The sequence below is a fragment of the Macaca thibetana genome, chromosome 8, assembly GCF_024542745.1.
Source record: "Macaca thibetana thibetana isolate TM-01 chromosome 8, ASM2454274v1, whole genome shotgun sequence".
Classification (NCBI taxonomy): domain Eukaryota; kingdom Metazoa; phylum Chordata; class Mammalia; order Primates; family Cercopithecidae; genus Macaca; species Macaca thibetana.
In genome coordinates this window covers 12,470,109-12,490,753 of record NC_065585.1, presented here as the reverse complement: position 1 = coordinate 12,490,753, position 20,645 = coordinate 12,470,109, and the positions used below count along the sequence as shown (strand labels likewise).

At 41.7% G+C, this 20,645-nt stretch overlaps 1 protein-coding gene across 4 annotated transcripts in view; it reads right to left on the bottom strand.

The window, feature by feature from the left end:
- DNAAF11 (dynein axonemal assembly factor 11) overlaps positions 1-19,151 on the bottom strand; it is a 95,171-nt gene extending 76,020 nt beyond the window's left edge. Inside the window, exons 1-3 of one of the 4 annotated variants that reach the window (XM_050801602.1) lie at positions 19,009-19,151; positions 5,210-5,377; positions 702-779 (exon numbers count right to left, since the gene is read on the bottom strand). In XM_050801602.1, the coding sequence (XP_050657559.1) occupies positions 702-779; positions 5,210-5,377; positions 19,009-19,018 (256 nt within the window). In that variant the 5' untranslated portion in view covers positions 19,019-19,151. The other 3 variants (XM_050801604.1, XM_050801601.1, XM_050801603.1) reach the window with 3 other exon arrangements.
- Between the last annotated feature and the right edge of the window lie 1,494 nt (positions 19,152-20,645).

The following is a 20,645-nucleotide window of genomic DNA, read 5'->3' as shown; positions in this document are numbered from 1 at the left end:
ATACCATTAATAGAAAGCAAAATGAAATAAAATCACCCTGTATACACCCAAGTGTTAATTCTGGCTACCTGTATACACCCAAGTGTTAATTCTGGCCACCTGTATACACCCAAGTGTTAATTCTGGCTATCTGTATACACCCAAGTGTTAATTCTGGCTACCTGTATACACCCAAGTGTTAATTCTGGCTACTTAGGAAGGGGTAAAGTGGACTTCCATTTTTGAATTTACATATCACCTTATTGCTTGAATTTTTATAAGAAGAATAACTATAAGATGTATGTAAAATGTTAATTTTAAAAGCATACCTATTTTTTACAAGACTGTTTAAATCTAACTTTTTTCTTTTTTGGGTGGGGGGCGGGGACAGAGTTTCACTCTTGTTGTTCAGGCTGGAGTGCAATGGCATGATCTTAGCTCACTGCAACCTCCGCCTCCAGGGTTCAAGCAATTCTGTCTCAGCCTCCTGGGTAGCTGGAATTACCGGTGCATGCCACCACACCTGGCTAAAATTTGTATTTTTAGTAGAGATGGGGTTTCATCATACTGGTCAGACTGGTCTCGAACTCCTGACTTCAGGTGATCTGCCTGCCTTGGCCTCCCAAAGCGCTGGGATTACAGGAATGAGCCACCGCACCTGACCTTCTAACTTTAAATCTCAATTTTAATTCATAATAGCATAATAGAAGAAACATTCTTACCTTCCAAGTTTTCTATTTTTTCAATGTTGTTTAAAGCTAAATTCAAATATTCAAGTTTCTTGAGTTTGCTAACATTTTCTGAAATACAAGATAATGTAATTAAGATAATCTTCAAAATAAAGACACTTTTATGTAATCTATTACTAAAATAATAAAGAAAATCTAAAGATTATTATTATGGTTATCAAAACCATGTTGCTTTTCCAAATCTATACCTGTACATCAGACATGGTGGCTGCCTAAGGAGGACCCATTGCTCCCTCCATCCTTCCTGATGACACCCAGTTTTGCTCATGTCTCTACCTAGCCCTAACTCCAGGCAATTAGGTTTAGCCAAGTTGGGCCAGTGCATGACAATCCAATCTCTCTCGCTAGTGATGGCTCAGGAACCTAAGTTTAAGCCATGGCAGTCTCTTGACAACTGTGTGATACAGGAGAGGACATGCACACCCAGTGCTCCTAATCAGATAAAAGGGAAGGATCTATATTCCATGCTTGGGGGGTTCTTATCTCTATTTCCTGCTGGATGTTAATAAGGAATTACTATCTCTATTGATACTTATACTCAATCATAAGGGAAGCAGCTGCAGGACAAAGCCTGAGAGCTGGTAGAGCAGAGAGAAGGAATCGACCAACCCTGTCTGATTCTGGAGTCTGCTCTACCTCTAGACTTAAAGTTGGGTAAGATAATTGACTTCCTTACTGTTCTGCCACATTTAGTTGGGTTTCTTTGACTTGAAACCAAAATAACCTGATACAGAATTATTTTATTTAACAAACATGAAAGCTCATACAGGCAGAACAACAAGCATAAACAAGTCACAGAATTGCTGCAGAATGGGGCCTTTGAAAAACAGTGAATAATACCATAGCAAGAGTGCTTATCACATGTCACACAATGTTCTAAGCATTTAGTACGTATTACCTTATTTAATCCTCATCATAAACCTATGAGGTCAAAACTATTGTCTCCTTACAAATCACAATGCCAAGGTACAGAGAATTAATTCACTTGTCCAAGGTTAAGTGGTAGAGCTAGGAAATCTGACTCCAGAACCTGGAACTAAATCATTATAGTACACTTTAAAAGAACAGTCCTTTCTAAGATGACAGGAATGTAGAAAACTTTGCTAAGGAATGTGCACTGGGGGCAGCCTCACTCAACTAGTGCATCCTCTGCCCATTTCTCAGGGGTATCATGAAGCTCAAACATGGTGATTTATAATCATCACCCTTATCACCACTAATAGTTAATCTAAAATGTACAAAACATCATATATTTGTTTCCATAGACCTGAACATAACAGTTCACATCTCTGAATCTCAATTTATGCATTGTTTAAATGGAGGATTTGGGGGAAAAAACTACAAATGTTTCTCTCAGAATTTAAATTATTCTAAGTAATCCTAATGTTTGAAAAAGCTTTTTAGAAACATCTGAGCATTCAAGAGTCAAAGATAAGGAAGTTTCTTTTTTTTTTTTTTTTTTTTAAGTGACAGAGTCTCACTCTGTTGCCCAGGCTGGAGTGCAGTGGCACAATCTTGGCTCACTGCAAGCTCCGCCTGCCGGGTTCACGCCATTCTCCTGCCTCAGCCTCCTGAGTAGCTGGTACTACAGGCACCCGCCACCATACCCGGCTAATTTTCATATTTTTATTGGAATCAGAGTTTCACTGTGTTAGCCAGGATGGTCTCGATCTCCTGATCTCGTGATCCGCCCACCTCAGCCTCCCAAAGTGTTGGGATTACAGGCGTGAGCCACCGCGCCCAGCAGATTTGGAGGTTTCTATGTGCTAAGAACTATGAGAGTCTCATCCACATCCTAAACAAAATACTTTATTATTGTTAAAATGGCCAGCCCACAATAAAATACCTCTTCAAAATAGGATTTCCCTTCTCCACCTTTGTTATATGCATCACCCTGTAAACGCTAAAGGAGTCATATGATAGAAAAGTAAGATTTGCTCAGGGAGGGTTTCCTAAGTTAATTCCTCAAAACCACAGGGCCCAACTTGGTCAGAGAGGGAAAAAAAAGGCTCTGTAAGTCAAAATGGAAGAGCCTCTTGGGTAGTGAAAAGGGACTCCGAGTTCTAGTGAGACCATTCTAGAAACAGTTCTCAACTAAGCAGGCCCATGAACTTGGAGTAGACCCTCTGCCTCTGGGATTTAAGAAGCTCTGTGGCTCTCAGCTTGGCCCAGGCATGCAGTCCATTGGGAAGCTGTTGAAAGGGTTGATTCCAGGAGCCCACAGGTTCTGATTCAGTAGGTCTGGGGGCAGGGCACTTGACAAGACCCCACATGGCCCCTGGGCTCCCTCTTAGGTCACCTCTAAGCAGCACCTTCCTCCGCAGACCATCTGTGTCTTCCTGTGGGCAACAGGGCTTTAGGAAAGCCAATTGCTTCACAAACTTCTACCTTAATGGCACAAGAGCGAGTCTGAATCCTAGAGGGGTGGTTTTACTTGCTAAATAAGTGCCTAAATGCCTAGGGGTGGAGTAGCACTGAAAAATCCCATTATTAGGATTTAAAAGAGTGTTTAATTTAAGAGTACTTTGGAAGCAAAAATTTAAGCTTTCTCACAGCTCTGAAAAGGACTGAAATACCATGCTCCTAATTAGTAATTGTGATGGACCCAGCTGTGGAGATTAAAATTTTAGGAACTCTTTTAGATCTGTACAATTAGAACCGTTCTTTCATGCCCCCATGCATAAAAGCTGGTGGTTTTCTGTAATAGCCTTTTTAATTGAACAATGTGCCAGAGTTTCTAATTTCTGGTCAAGTTAAAGATGCCAAAAATAATTAACTGAAAAAATACAGAGAATTTTAGTAAATCTTCCAAAAATGATGCAAAGCTAGGCTTTTTGCAAGCCTGAAGCCAATTTTCAATTATCCACGAAACTAGAAGCAACCACATCACCAGGGTTTCTCAACCTCAGCAATACTAGCATTTTGGGCCTCTTTCTTGTGGGGGTGGGGGGCATCCTGAACCCTGTAGGATGGTTTGCAGTATTCCTGGCCTCTGTACACTAGATGCCAATAGCATCCCCTCCCCATCCTCCTATACACATGCGACAACTAAAAATATCTCCAGACATTGCCAAATGCCCCTGTTGTGAACCACTGCACATCACCATGGGAAGTTAAATATAATCCTGCAAGCTGACCTCTGGGTTCTCATGCCAGGGCACACAGGGGTTGGCACTCATTCTGCCTCATCAGCCCTGACTCCATCCCTTTTCCTCCAACTCCGTTGGCTTCTCCTTTCTGCTCCTACCTTCATTTGGCTAGCCTGGAGACACTGGGGTAAATGATCAAATTGATAACAGCAGCAGCACAGCAGCTATCCTGTAATGAGTACTTACCTCATGGTGAGCAAGCGCTAAGCATATCATTTCATGTAATCCCTATGCCAATTTATACATTAGGCATTATTAGCCATTTTACAGATGGCAAAACTAAGACTTGGGCAAGTAACTGACTTGTCAAATTTCACACTGCGTAGAGGGAGACGGCAGAGGCAGTGTTCTGACTCAGGTCTACCTGATGCCAGAGCCTGTGCTTTCTCTTTCTGGGTCCTGGGGATTCTCCTTCTGTGTCCATGTGGCAGGACCTCCATTAGAGTAACTCCACATGCCTCCCTTCCCTCTGCCCTTTAATTCATCATTCTTCTGTGAGAGAAGTCAGGTGTGGTGGGGGAAGGAAGACCAACTTATCTGATAGGTTAATCAAGAGAAGAAACTGAGCATGCCCAGTCCTACCCTCTTTCCTGGTTTCTGGGATCTTCCTACCAGAAGACAGCACATGGTCTCAACCTACCTCCTGACATAAAGCAAAGGCCCACCTGGGTAGGAGAAACTTGTGGTTGTCCAATTCTGCATGTAACTGGGTGGGTAAGTTAATTCTGAGGGCAATATTAGCAAGCCCACTTGGCTGCAAGTCTAAGCCACTTTCTTAGAAGAGCTTTATCAGTTATAATGCTGATATTTTTATCTTCACTGACCCGATTCCTGCATTTACCTCTAATTTCCATTCCAAATTGGAAGCCCCTCAATACCCAATACTGAACCCAATGCGTTGCACATATATGGTCACAATAAATATAGCAAAACTAGCTATTGAATTCTGCAGTCACCTGACAAGGACTCCCTCAATTCTCATATAAATTCGTCTTGCAGTGTGATGTAAAACGATGACAAATACCTCCTCCCTTTCAAACTTAAAAAAAATAATCAGGTCTGATGTGTTCTCTGTCTTTTTAGATGATCAGGTCAACTAATGTATTCCTCACCTTTACCTACTCTCCCAACTTCTTGTTGGAAATTGTTTTCACTACACACAGAAATGTTTAGGCAAATGTCCCCCACACAGCCACTGAGAGATGGCTGTGTCTGTTTTCCCATGGAATTCTTTTCCAGTGATTGTCTTCTTCTAAAAATAACACAGCACTTTCCAAAGTTCTCTCATTCACAATGTTAAAGAAACCATAAGAACTAAGTACTGAAACTTACCAATTTTCCCAATAAGATTATTTTGAAGATAGAGAATTTTTAAATCCCGGCACCATTTATCAATGTGTTCTAGTCTTTCTATTTCTTGCTGATGCAAGGAGAGTTCCTCCAGGGAAAAAATGACACAGTCATTGTGTTCAGCATTCCGTCTAATAAGATCTTCTGTGACTGAAAGAAAATGTGTTACATATTACATTTCTGTCCCCATTGTTCAATGTAAGATTATTGTGTTGTTAACGCATTTTTATTTTATTTTATTTTATTTTTTGCAGTTAAATGTCAATTCTCCAGGCCCAAGCAATTTTCAAAGTGAAAGAGAAAATGGTACCTCCTCCTGGAGTTTTTGTGATGCCACGATGTGAATCAGAGGGAAGAAGAAGACATGATGATATTATATTTGCCTTTGAATGTGAAGGGTCTACATATATTTTGCTGTATGGATGGAGATGGAGTTGAGAGTTAATGGCTATAAAAATGTTTACATGGAATCTTACGATGGTACCGTGTTAAAATGGATGAGATCCACTAACTAATCTGAGACAGAGCAACTTGTTACTGAGAGGCACAACTGGGCTGTCAGAGGGCAGAGATATGAAAGCATCTTCCACCATTCAGAAGATAAAGGTCATGGGTCATTTATTTAACCAATGTTTGTTAATTTAACTGAAGCTTGAAAGAAAGAAAAGGAACGCCTTAGATCTTGCACAGCAGTCTTATAAAGCAGCCACCACTTGTTGTGTTTCCAGGAGAAGTTGTTTTTGAAAGCCGCTCACAGGAGGAGGTGTCATAGGAGCTCCCATCCCTCTGACATGAGTGATGTGTTGCCCTGGGTTCGCCTGCCACAGAAGGTCAGCAGTATGTGATGAAGATGGCGCCAGGAGACTGGACATAGCGCTATCTATGGTCCACAGTCACAGCCAAGCACAAGATCATGAATCATCTTCATAAAGATGCGTTGAAACCAAAGAGGTAACGACAAGTAGGAACCAAGCATTTCCCACTGCCACTAAAAATGGTATTTGTTGAACCCTCACATCTTCTGTAGGATGTGGAAATATTGTATGTCTACCCCAGGAGATAATAAAGACTCACTGTCACTTACAAGGTGCCAGGTACTATTCTAAATGCTTTGCATGTATTAATATATGACTATCTGGAGTTACTATTGCCATTTGTCAGATGAGGAAATAAAGCACAGAGAGTTTAAATAACTTACCTGGGTCTTGGTGATAAGTGCTAGAGCCAGGTTTTAAATTCACAGTTCAGTGCCAGACCACCTGCTCTTAACCACTATGCTCCACTGCCTCACGTGTAAGCAAATAACAGCGTCTAGAAATTCCAGGTTTCCTGAAGGTGCAGACGCCTCTAACTGAGACAGAGTTCTTCACAGCAACTTCTGCTACCACATCTCTATGTCACATCCTTAAAAGTGGAGTTTGCCTTTTTATTAAATGTAAAAACATGTAAAAACTTAATCATTCATGTGGAGTTAGCTAAACTCTCTGCTACTTTCAGTGGTAGGAGATACGGGTGCTGGCAATGACAGTTCTTTGGAAGAAGGACCAGAGTAATGTAGGGGTTGAGAGATTTAAATACCATACATGGGGAAAGTCCTTGCTGCTCTAAGCCTTGGCTTAACTAACAGGCAGAAATAGTCACAAATCAGATCCTGGTAAGGGACAGCCCAAAGCACCAAGGAAGGAGGCTAATAGTACACCACCAGTCTGGCTCGCTGGGACCCTTGCTGCCAGCACCATTCAGCTGTCCCTGGAATTTCACTGATGGTTTGCGAACCAGCTTAAATAGAGTGCTATAATCAAGGAAAAGAGAAAAACCAAACCTGTAAGAGAAAAGCATTAAAACTACTCTCTATATTCCTAACCAAAGTTGGTTCTAACAGCTTAAATCAACTGATAATGAATAAATGGGTACAGCCAGAGGATAGAGCAATGCTCCCATGTAAAGTAATTGTATGATCTGTATCTGTTATTTGCCTATAAGAATTATCTTAGCAAGGATACAACATGGGTCAAGGGGTTGAGATGGCACAACCCTTGTTATCTGTACATTTAACAAAATGTGGAAATTATTGACCACTAGTAATAAGACCCTCAATGACTAACGGTATATCTGTAACTTAAACTACTCAAATCCATAGAGCAAGGGGGTGGATTGTTGGAGGCCTTGCTTCTATTAGAACTGGAGTCCATGGGGCCAGGAGGACGTGCCCATCCAGGGCCCAAGTCTTCCTCTCTGGACCATGATCCATGGAGGGAATGATGGGATTCTCTGTCCAAGGGGCTCCAAGCCTTACTCCAAACCTTGCAATGGCAGTTTCTCCAGGTTCATTCCTGAAGACAGACCATGACATCAGGTATATATCCCAATGCCTAGGGGTGTCCAAGGATCAGCTGTTTGTCAGGGAGGTGGATGGCATGGATGTATAGGCTGAAGTGTCCATGCTCATACATGGGCGTGAGGGGACAGGATAGAGTCAGAGATGGGAAGAAAAGGGAAGAGAGGGCCAGAGGGCAAGATTTCCCCAAGCCACCATGCTCTGTCATAGAACTCCAGCATAGGAAATGCAGCCCTTGGGTTGTTATGAAAGTATACTTGTTAAGGGAGGAAGACGTATTTTATTTAGCAGTTTGGTTTATAACTTGATACATAGGCCTTTACTTATACTCTTGCCTCAGATTCTGGTTGAAGCCTTAGTTTTGTATCCATATTGAAGATATAACCTAATTTGAATTCCAAAGGACTGTCATCCACGCTTAAGTCGAATGTGTTCAGGGGACTTCTGATAGTATCCTAAGCATCACTTGGTCTCTGGCCTCATATTGCCATGTTGGACTTTCTGACTCGCAGGGCTGCTCAAGGTGTCACAGGCACCTCTAGTCTACACTCTGAAGGTATCACAGGTGCCTCTAGTCTACACTCTACACTTTTCCAAATTGCGCACTCTTAAAGATTTGCAGGGTTGACAAAGTTTCTACCAATACCAAATATCCTTTTAGTATTCTTTTGCTATACCTCTGAACATTTAAGAAACTCTTTTTTTCTTCTGTTGAGACAGGGTCTCACTCTGTCACCCAGGCTGGGGTGCAGTGGCACAATTATGGGTCACTGCAGCCCAGGATCAAGGGATCCTCCTACCTCTGCCTCCTGAGTAGCTGGAACTACAGGCATACGCCACCACACCAATTTTTTTTTTTTTTTTTTTTTTGTAAAGACAGGGTTTCACCATGGTACCCATGTTGGTCTCAGACTCCTGGACTCAAGCGATCCACCTGCCTTGGCTTCCCAAACTACTGGGATTACAGGTGTGAGCCACTGCGACTAGCTAAGAAACTCTCTTCATCAAGGTATTATGTGTGTAAAATCGACAACTTTATGCAACTGTCAAATCTTCTCTTTTGAAGGCATGTAGATATTAGGAAATAATTATGTTGATTCATATGTTCTAACCATGAGACTGAAGATGAGAAAAATCCCTATTAGTTTAAAGAGGTGGAGTTTAGGGAACCTCCCTTAGCATGAATAACTAAATTACACACACACACAAAGGAAAGAAGAGGCACAACAGAGACGTTTGCCTGGACAGCAATGATTATATACAATTAGGATACATTAAAAGAAAATGGAGAATCACAGAGGAGGATAGAACTGTGAAGATCTGGAATTTCCCAGTGGACCTTTTCTAAACTCTCCTATCACAAGCAAACTGCCATGTGGCTTACCGTTTTATAGCACGGAGGAAATTGTTGTTACACAATGCTGCTTCACCTGTAATGGCAAACATCAGAACAAAAACCAGAGCTCCCAAGAAGAAATGTATAAAGATATCTACATGGTGCATGGAGATTATAGTGTTTCATGCTTTTGAACAGGAAAGCATTTTCAGTTTTATAGACTATCTAATTTAGAGCAAACATTCTTTAAGTCCAAGGAGCATTATTCGCCTTTAGAAATTTCTACTCCAAATAATATAGCACTGCACTTACGTGAGATTATTCTAGAGATTTAAAAATGCTTTGGGAAGACATACAAGTGCCCAAGAAACATAAAAAAAAGCTCCACATCACTAGTCATCAGAGAGATGCAAATTAAAACTACAATGAGATACCATCTCACACCAGTCAGAATGGCTATTATTATGAAAGTCATAAAATAATAGATGTTGGCAAGGATCCAGAGAAAAGGGAACACTTATACTCTGTTGGTGGGAATGCAAATCAGTTCAACCCCTATGGAAAACAGAATGGAGATTTCTCAAAGAATTAAAAACAGAATGAACATTCAACTCAACAATCTCACTACTGGGTATCTACCCAAAGGAAAATCAATCATTCAATCACAAAGACACCTGTACTCGTGTGCTACTGCAGCACTATTCACAATATCAGAGTCATGTATTCAACCCAAGTGCCCACCAACAGCGGATTGGATAGAGAAAATCTGGTACACATACACCATGGAATACTATGCAGCCATAAAAAGAAAAAAAAAACATGTCCTTGGCAGCAACATGGATACAGCTGGAGGTCATTATCCTAAGTGAATTCATGCACAAACAGTAAATCAAATACCGCATGTTCTCACTTACAAGTGGGAGCTAAACAGTGGGTACACAAGGACATAAAGATGGAAACAATAGACACTAGGGATTCCAAAATGGAGGAAGGAGGGGAGGGAAGGGTTGAAAAATGACCTACTGGGTACTATGTTCACTATTTGGGTGAGGGGTTCACTTGAAGCTCAGACCCCAGCATCATCCAATATACCCATGTAACAAACCTGCACATGTATCCTCTGAATATAAAATTAAAAACAATAATACACAGTTTAGAATAGCTAGAAGGACTATATTGAAAGTTTCCAATATAAAGAAATGATAAATGTTTTAGATAATGGATATGCTAATTACCCTGATCTGATTACTATACAGTATATGTATGGAAACATCACAATGTATCCCATAAATATGTACAATAATGTGTGAAATGAAAACAAAATTAAAAAGTTAAATAAAAAAAAGATATAAACTCTGTCCTCGAGGAATTTTCAGTCCAGAATTAGTAAGAGGCAGTGACAACAGTGCAAGATGAATGATGAGCTTGAGAGAAGAGCTGGATACTGTGAAACACCTAGGAGGAGCACCCAACCCAGCTGCAGCTTCAGAAGCAGGGAATGTTGACAGAGATACACAGCACACATGAGAATTAACCAGAAAAAAGGAAGAGAGTGGAGCAGAAGAAACAGCACAGTGCAAAGGCCAGGGAGCAAGGGTATCTTCATTCACTTTGCAGCAAGAATATAGTGAACATACCTTCAGTAATGATGTTGTAGACACAATGGCAGACAGTCCTTACTTTCATGGAGGTTGCCTGGTAGAACAGGCAGACAAGAAGTACGGTGTGCATACCACTGGGGTCATGTGGATGGTCTGGGATACCCAGAGCTTCTAATCCAGTCTTCGGAGAAGATGGAAAGCCCCCTATCTTCAGCTGAGACATGGAGGATGAGTAAGATTATTCAAGAGAATGGGGCAGATAAAAGACAATTCCAAGAAGCAAGCTCAGAAGAAGAGAGGCCATAGAGGATTCTGTAAATTATGTGGCATTCATTATGGCTGGAGCAAAGCATTGAAGGAATCGGGAAATATAAAAAAGCCAGGCAAGTCTGAGTCCACGGTAAAGAGCCCTGGAGAGCTAAGGACTTAGAATGAACTTGTGCTATAATTTAGAACCGGAACGTAACCTAAGGGATGCGGTGTGTAGTGTTGTCATGAAAAGATGATGTCAAATCTTTGCCCCACCATTCTCTACCTGTTTATGATACATAGATTTGGGCAAAACTGTTCATCTATTTTCAGTTTTCTCATCTGTAAACTGGAGATAATGTTAGTAATTATTTCTTAAAATTTTTTTGAGGATTAAATAATTAAGTAAAGCCCTTAGCACAGTGCCTGGTATACAGTCATTGGTCAATAAATGTTAGTTCCCTTCCTTCTATAAGTATGTAAATAAATAAATAATAAAATGCTTTGGAAACATTAATATGCTATCATAAGACTATTTCAAGAGAAATGGTATTATAGTACCTATTATGTGGTATGGAAGAAAAACATGCCAAGGCACAATATAAAACATACTGCTTTCACTTCCTTATTTTAGGAAATTTCAAATAGCAAAATATAAGATGCAGACGGGTGAGTGCTAACCAATACCTGCATGACTGGAGAAATAAGTACTTGATGAAGGATATTGACAGCTTCAACCACAGATACATACTCCCCTCACTAAAATATGCAGTGAAGGGATCCAAGGGTTTAACAAAACACATCCAGCTCACCTAAGTTTCTTTCCAATTCGTTAATATGAATGGGTTCTCCAAAATTTGAGGGTGTATCAGTAAAATGACTTTGCAGGGAGCAGGGACAGAGGGCACGCTGAGGAGGTTTCTGGGACACTGGAGGCTATCCTGCTGTGTTTGCTTCTAAAGTTTTTCATTACATTGAGCAAAGTTCTAAAAACTCCCAAAGCCAATAATTTAGTGTTCATTCCTTCAGGCTTTACATCATGTTATGTAAGCAACTCTTTTTCCCTGCTAGATTAGAATAAAATCAACCAATATGTATTTATTGAAGATTTTGTAGCATTTTCAGACATCTTAAAAGACCTATCAGATATGTACATGAAATTGAGATTTAATAGAATGAAGGGTTACAGACGGGTGAAGGTCACCTCTTGCAGCATTTAAAACATTTTTTAACCATTTTCAATGGAAACTCTTAAAAGCAGGATTGTACACTTGCCTGTCTTTTCTTGCTGACCCAGGCTCATCATAATTTGCGGCAATAGCCATATGGCACCCCAGTCTAGTGATATCTTTAGGGACTACTTAGTAGAGTGTGCTACTCAGAAGCACTAAGTGCTATGGGGCACTGAGAGAACCACATAGAAAGTATGATGAGTGCTCAGGAGAGTGATCGGTGCTACTGAGAAAAGGGAGGTCAGAAGAAGCTTCATGGAGGAGGAGTCTGAGCTGAATCTTTTTTTTTTTTTTTTTTTTTTTTTTTTTTTTTGAGACGGAGTCTCGCTCTGTCGCCCAGGCTGGAGTGCAGCGGCGCGATCTCGGCTCACTAAAAGCAAGCTCCGCCTCCCAGGTTCACACCATTCTCCTGCCTCAGCCTCCCAAGTAGCTGGGACTACAGGCACCCGCCACCATGCCCAGCTAATTTTTTTTTTTTTTTTTTTTGTATTTTTAATAGAAACGGGGTCTCTTAATAGAGATCGAGCCACGATGGTGTCGATCTCTTGAGCTCGTGTTCCACCCACCTCGGCCTCCCAAAGTCCTGGGATTACAGGCATGAGCCACTGTGCCCGGCCCTGAGCTGAATCTTGAAATGGGAGTAGATGTTTGTTAGATAAACCAGGAAAGGGCATCTCAGGCCATCGTGGATGACATGATGCACTTCTCAGGTCCCTCCTCAAAACTGAAGGATTAATTCCTCTAGCTGCTGGGGGCTTTATTGACAGACAGCCCTCAGCTGCCCACCTTCTTCCTGAGCTGCCTCAGCTGAAGAGATTGTTCAACCAAGGTCATGCCCTTTCCTTTCCCGGGAAAGCCCACATTCAATGACTGGTTAATGTAGGGGCTGTAAAGACCCAGTTCTTCACCCCAACTTGGGCAAGTCAGAAGGTTCATTCCAAGTTCAGATCTCCTGGTTGGTTTCCTAAGGTCTTTGTTAGATGCATCACAGCCCAACTTCTCCCTCTGCTCAATTTTGATTTCTTTCCTACCCACCCCAACAATGCTCCCTAATAAACCTCCTGCATGCTAATTCCCACCTAGATTTCAGCTTCCTGAAGAGCCCAACCTAGAAGAGTTGATACCAGAAGTGGTGCATGAAAGCAGATGCTAACGAAGATAGGATTTCGGAGTCAGATTACAGGTTGCCAGAGTGGCAAGGACACTGTTATTCCTGGTAGGCAGAACATAGATAGTGCCTGGCCCAAGGCAGATAAGGGCAGTTGTAAAGACTTGCCCTGGTGTTGAACAGAGATAGGATACAAGTAGAAGGGAATGTACTAGTAAGTGTAACATGTCAGGTGTTAGAGAAATGTGAGAGAAACTCTAACTTAAAGAACAATTATATTGTATCGTATAAAGGCTGCTGCTAAACACAACTAATCAGGAAAGGCTGACAGAGGAAGTGTAAAACCAGAGGACTGCATTGGGAGCACTATGAAGAGGTTTTCATTTCCTGAAACCAGAGGACAGAGAAAGCTGAGGGCTAGGACCAGTACTTCATCATAAGATTAGCAGTGACATCAGGTTCTGGACATAATAGAGTAATAAAACAGGGTTTACCCTCTAGCCCAAAATAACTAAAAATCTATACAAACCATACAAAAGTAATTTTTTAAACTTGGGCACAAGGAAATAAAAAGGAAAATTAGAAAGTATTTTGAACAGAATTAAAAATTACACACAAAAAAGCAACATATCAAAATTTGCGGGATACAGCTAAAACATTACTTAGCGGTAAATGTATAGCATTACATACTTATAGTAGGAATAAAGAAAGGTATCGAATATTGGCTTCCACTTTAGGGATCTAGAAAAAGAACAAATAAAATCCAAAATAAGCAGAAGAAAGTAAATTATGAAGATTATAACAGAAATCAATGAAATGAAAAGCAGGAAAAAACAGAGAAAAATCAATAAAGATCAAAGCTGGCTCTTTAAGAAAATAAAATTGGTAAACTTTTAGTCAGACTTATCAGCAAAAAAGAGAGAATACACAAATTGACAATATTAGGAGTGAGAGAGGTGACAGCATATGTATTCTACAGATATTAAAATGATAAAAAATATAAGTAACTTTATGCCAATAAATTTAAGAACTTAAATTAAATGGGTGAATCCCTTAAAAGACACAACTTACAAAAACTCACTCAAGAATATATAGATGAGCTGAACAGCCCTGTATCTACTGGATATGTAGTTAAACACCTTTCTTTCCACAAATAAAACTATGGCACAGATGTCTCATTTGACTACTTCTACCAATAACTTAGGGGAAAATAATACCCCATATACACAAACTCTTGTAGAAAATGGAAAAGGAAAAATACTTCCCGTTATATTCTGTAAGGCCAGAATTACAACCAATCAAATGCATTACAAGAAAAGAAAACTACAGACCCATGTACCTCATGAACACATATGTAAAAATCCTAGCCAAAAAATTTAGCAAATCCAATCCAATAATGTAATACAAAGATTATACATTATAACTAAGGGGGGGATTATCCAATGTATACAAGGTTGATATAATGCTCAGAAATCCATGTGACATACAATATTAATAAACTAACAAAGTGATAATGTCAGGAGATGCAAAACAGCAGTTGACAAAATCCACCATCCATTCCTGATTTTAAAAAGACAACAACTCGGAAAACCAGAAATAAAAAGGAACTCAACTTGATAAGGAGCATCCATAAAAGACCTATAAGCAATATTATATCGAGTGGAGAAAGACTTTTCCCCTAAGAATCAGAAAAAAAGGCCAGGAAATCCATTCTCTCCTCTTCAACATTATACTGAAGGTTCTAGCAATAGGCAAGGGAAAAAAAGGCATTCATATGGTAGAGAAGTAGAATTATTTCTATTTGCAGATGATATGACTGTTTACAGAGAACATCAAATGGAATTCACATAAAAAGCTACTTGAATAGGAAAGTTTGGCAAGATTGCAGAATATAAGATCTATATGAAAGAATCAAGTATACTTCTATATATTAACCATTTACAATGCCATCAAAAATATGAAGTACTTAGAGATAAATCAGAAAAATATGTGCAAAGTCTGTCTATTGAAAACTTCAAAAATATTGTAGACATTTTGTAAGATCTAAATAAATGGAGATATATCCCTTGTTTTTGGGTCAGAAGATTCAATATTGTTAAGATGCTCATTCTCCCCAAATTGAGCTACCGATTTCACACAATCCAGGTCAAAATCCCAGGAGACTTATTTTTGTACAAATTGGCAAGATACTACTCAAATTCATAGAGAAATGCAAAGGATCTGAATACCTAAAACAACTTTGATAGATAAAAAAATTTAGAGGAAAAACACTACTGGATTTCAAGACTACTTATTACAAAGCTCCAGTAATCAAGAGAGTGTGAAATTGGCACAAAGGAAGACAAATAAATCAATAAATCAGAAAAGAAAGTCCAGAACACACATATTCATGCTACTGGTTTATCCAAAGGTTCAATTCAATGGAGAGAGCATAGTCCTCAACAAGTGTTGCTGGTACTACTGGATTTCCACATTAAACACACACACACACACACACACCCCAACAACAATTTAATCTACATCTCACATATACAAAAATTGAGTCAAATGAATGATGGAATAGTGTAAAACCAAAAATTATAAAATTTCTAGGAAAAAAAGAGAAAAATCTATGTAAACTTAGCAAAGATTTCTTGGATATGACACCAAAAGCAAGATCTATAAAATAATAAATTAAACCTCAAAATTTAAAACTTCTTTCAAAATAATTAAGAGAAGGAAAATGTAAGCCATAGATGGGGAGAAAATATTTGCAAATCATATATCTGATACCTTATATCCAGAATATATAGAGGACTCTTAAAACTCAATGATAAGAAAACAAATCAATGTATAAAATGGGCAAAATACCTGAAGTCATTTCACCAAAGAAGATCCATAGATGACAAAGGTGTCACAGTAATACAAAATGCATTCAATCATATAAAATTTAAAAACAAAGACCCTAGATCTTCTCTAAATCACAATACACACCAGATTAAATGCACAGAGAGGACCTAATTCATTTTCCTCTCGCCACCATCCCCAGGCTCAGTATTGGTCCTCCTGAGCAGACACGAACACCAAAAATAGTGGCCTCTTCCACTTTACATGAGAATTTGCACCATGACCTCTCTTTTTCTCACCCGTCTCTTACTCCTAAGAGACAATATAGCAACCATATACAAGAGTGCGGGCTCTGCTTACCATCCCAGATATACCACTTACTGTGTGGCACTGGGCACCCTGCTTAACCTCTTTGTGCTCCAGATTCCTCATCTGCAACGTGGATACGATGATACTAGTGACTACCTCAAAAGATTTTTGTGAGAAGTCAATGAGTACACACACACAGAAACTTTCAGAATACTGACTAGAAGGCAATAAGCAGCTCAATAAGTGTGAGTGAGCTATTATTATCATCCTTTCTCAGGGGCCCAAATTTCTCCTTCAGCTGTAGGAAGCTGAGAATTGTGGAAAGAGCAGTGAAAGCCGGGAAGCTCGTATCCTAGGTCCAACGTCTCTCCTGACTGACGGGATGTGACATTGGCTGGATCAATGTTCCCCTTCTCATCTCTAAAATGAACAGGTACACTAGATGATATTTTGAGCATGGTCTCTCTAAAACCTGTACTAATAACATCCCTGCATATTTTTCTGGAAAATACAGGAAAGGCAGTGGAAAAAAGGGCACACAGGAGCAGTCAGGAGATGTTGGCAAGAGGCAGAAGGCCATTTATTGGGAAGCACGGGAGAGAGAGAACACGTAAAAAGGGTTTGTGGCACAGCAAGAGAGGACCACTTTCTCCACCCACATCTTTCAAATCTGTCCCCTTAGCCTCAGTCCTGTGGGAGGCAGTGCAGTGTAATGCAGGACCCAGAGGAAATCTTCATGGGTTCTGTTCCCAGCGCTGACAGTTACTATGGGATTTACTCTCTGTGCCTCACCTCAGAAATGGTGATGTCAGTAATCCTTCCCTGCCTTAAAAGGCTGCTGGGAAGATCAAACAGGAGAATGAAGGTAAAGCATGTTAACCAAGCCTGGGACATCAGAGCTACTCATTGGAGGAGTGCTTGTCATCTGTCCTGCTGCCATGACCTCAGTTCAGACTACTGTCTCCCACTCAGTCTCCTACAGGGCCAAGCCATGCCCGTGAACAAAACCTTTTGGTTTCCCTGTGGCTCTTTTGATAAATTTCTAAATCTTAAGTACAAAACCTGTATAAGCCGATCCCTGCCTACCTGTCAGGCCTTGCTTCTCTCTTTGCCCTCCACTCCTCCTTTCTGTCTCACACCAGTTCCTGTCAGTGACAATTAGCCACCAAGAAGCCCTGCTCTTTCTCACCTTTGGGCAATTCACTGTGCCTTCCTGTTTCCCTTCCAGACAGCACCACTTCCTCAGAGAAGCCTCCACCCACCCATGCCCTCAGGGTGCAGGCACCCCTCTCTCTCCCGGCTGTAACCACCAAGCTTGTGTTTGTCTTCTCTCTCCCCAGGAGGGCAGGCCTACATCTGTCTCCTTCCTCACTGTTTCCGGCATTCAATACCTGACTCAAGGTAAACACTCCAATGCAAGTCTGAGAAGTTAATGATTTAACAAGTCAAAGTGGACACGACTCAGAGAAAGGCGGCAAAGGAAAATTCACGACATAAAAAAGCTAATGAGAAGAAGAAGGAAAAAACAACAACAACAACAACTAGGGTGACACCAGGGCATGGGGAAACAGCCCTGAGAAGAGAGGAAGAACTATCAGCAGCTGGTTTAGGAAAGGAGTTCTAACATCTACAAATCACTCCCCCCACCCCGCCCCTCCCACTTGCAGGCTGTCAGGTTTTCCGGGTCAGAAAGCCCATCATCTGGAGCGGTCTCTTGATTTAAAAAGAAGTTAATTATGACATTTTTACAATGATAAGTGATCGTTTAGGTGGAGCTGTACAAAACTGCCATATGGGGAGCTCAAAAACGTTGTTGATATCAAAATGGTTCATCCAACATAACTTACCCGCATCACCTTGCAGTCTGTTAGTATATTTTTTAAGAAACACGTTTACGACTGGGCGCGGTGGCTCACGCCTGTAATCCCAGCACTTTGGGAGGCCGAGGCGAGTGGATCACCTGAGGTCAGGAGTTCGAGACCAGCCTGGCCAATATGGCGAAACCCCGTCTCTACTAAAAATACAAAAATTAGCCTGGCGTGGTGGCGCACGCCTGTAATCCCAGCTACTCAGGAGGCTGAGGCAGGAGAATTGCTTGAACCTGGGAGGCGGAAGCTGCAGTGAGCTGAGATCGCGCCGCTGCACTCCAGCCTGGCGACAGAGCAAGACTCCGTCTCAAACAAAAATAACAACAACAACAAAACACGTTTATAACACTTACTGTGTCTAAAACAGTACTATGATTGCCTTTATTTTGGAGATGAAGAAGCTGAGGCCCAAGGGGTGAAGTCACTCGCTCAAAGTCACAGGAAGAGGGAGGACTTCAACCCTGGCTCCAGAGTCGGGACCCTCCACCGCTAGGCTACACTGCCTTCCGGAATGAGTCCGAAGATTGCGGCTTGGAGACAGTAACTGGCCCACGTTCACAGCGAGTCAGGAGCCGCTTGGCCGGAACCCGGTGTGTCTAACGCCAAATACCCTGCACCTTCCCCGACCCCCTTTCCTGGAGTCCAGTGCCTTTCTGCCTCTTCCTCTGCTTCCCACGGCCCCGCCCATTTTACAGATTAGGAACCTGAGCTGGAAAAGGCCAGGCTGCCCGGCCAGTCTGCAGAGGACCTAGCGCAGCCGGGGCTGCGGGGCGGAGGGCCGGGTGGGGCTGGGGTCCGCCCAGGCGCCGGGGAACCGACAGCGCGGGGCTGGTGCCGGCGACAAGGATCCCACGGGACCCGGGACGATGTCCACAAGGGGAACGACCGAGGACGGAAGGTGGAGGGGGGCTTACTCCAGCCCATGGCGCCTCTCCAGTTCGCTGGCCCCGCAAGCCGGACCCGGACCCCGAAGGACGCTTTTCACCCTTCACCTCCCCTCCTCAGCGCGTCCCCATTGGAATTCGGGAGCCATGGCAACGGGGACTCTACGGCGGCCGCGCGGGGCCAAGACACGCCGCGTTTCCTGAGCTCCGCGGAGCAAGCGGAGGAGACTGCAGTGAAGGGTCTCAGCAGACAGGGGCTCTCCAACCCAAACCCAGTCTTCGTCCTCGTCCCACCTCCGACTTGCCACAGACTGCTTCCCTCTCCCACTGGTCCAGACTGAACAAAGAATCAGGACGCTCCTCTTTCCTGTGCCTTCCAGACCGCCTTTGACTTTTTCCTTTTTGTGTTTGATTTCAAGCTTCCAGAGCCAGGAGATCTGGATTTCGCCCTCTACTCTACCAGCGGCGTGACCTTACACTTACTTCTCCTCAGTTTCCACATCTGTAAGATGAGAAGTAATAACCTAAGAGGATCACTGTGAAGCTTTAGATAATTTGAACGAAGGAAGGACACTATAAAATCAACAGGCTCACTATAAAGGTTCGTTGTCATTGTCATAGTCCAGTTTTTTAAAGTCACTCCCCAACACCCATTTCCGGCTAACAAGTTTTCCATAAACGCCACCCATTACCCCCTCCATCAATTTCCCTATTCTCCAGTCTCTTAATTGTAAAATGTAGGAAGTATATCTCCTACAGCCCCACACTCCCCTCACGTTTCCCCAGACCCTTCTCCAAAAGTCGTCGTAAACAGTATGGAGTGCGTGCTTCTTATCTTGATATGTGTATTATGTTTGCATTTTAAAAGAAGATTCCTAGAGCAATGCTGAGTGCAAAGAAATTAATTTTTCTAGCAAATAGCTGTTAAGCATTTACAGCTGGCAATTATTAGAGTTTGCCAGGTAGTGACAAGTTCATGAACTTGGACAGAGAGGCAGGAAAGTCTAACAGAGTGAGGTGATGGGGGGAAGCAGACACATTAGTTTGACGATAAAGAGAGCTAGATAGAAGAGATCTTCAAACAGTAAGAATGAGAGTTTAGATCGGGGGTAATGGGGGCCTTAAATGCCAGGCCAAAGGAATTGAACTGGAAGAGTGGGATTTCAGGCACTATTTCCCTGAATATTTGGATTTCTAAGGAGTGAAATATTTGGATTTCCAAGGAGGCCAAAAGGCACTCAAACTATAAACTTGCCTGACATCCACTATTATTTTTCTGAAAGCAGGTTAGTGTGAGGTGAACAGTATTAGCTCTGGCATTGGAAACATAGATTAAATACACGGATTTATTACTGTGTGGCATCAGACAGATGACTTCACCTTCGAAAGCTAAAACTTCTCTATTTCCACATGAAGATGACAATATGGGTAAACATCCGTGGCTGTGCCACTGACAGTTCTGAGTACTGATGTCTGATTACTCACAAAGGAGATAAAATGCTATGAGCAGCAGGCAAGTTTAGCAGATACGCCTGGGCTTGAATTGTGCATTTTAACAACAAGGGGTTCATCAAGGCTAAAAAGGATCTAGCTTCTGGAAGGAAGCTGCTACTGGGTAGAAAGGTTAGTTTCTAAGCTGACAGAGCCATGAGGTCAGGCCTACTATA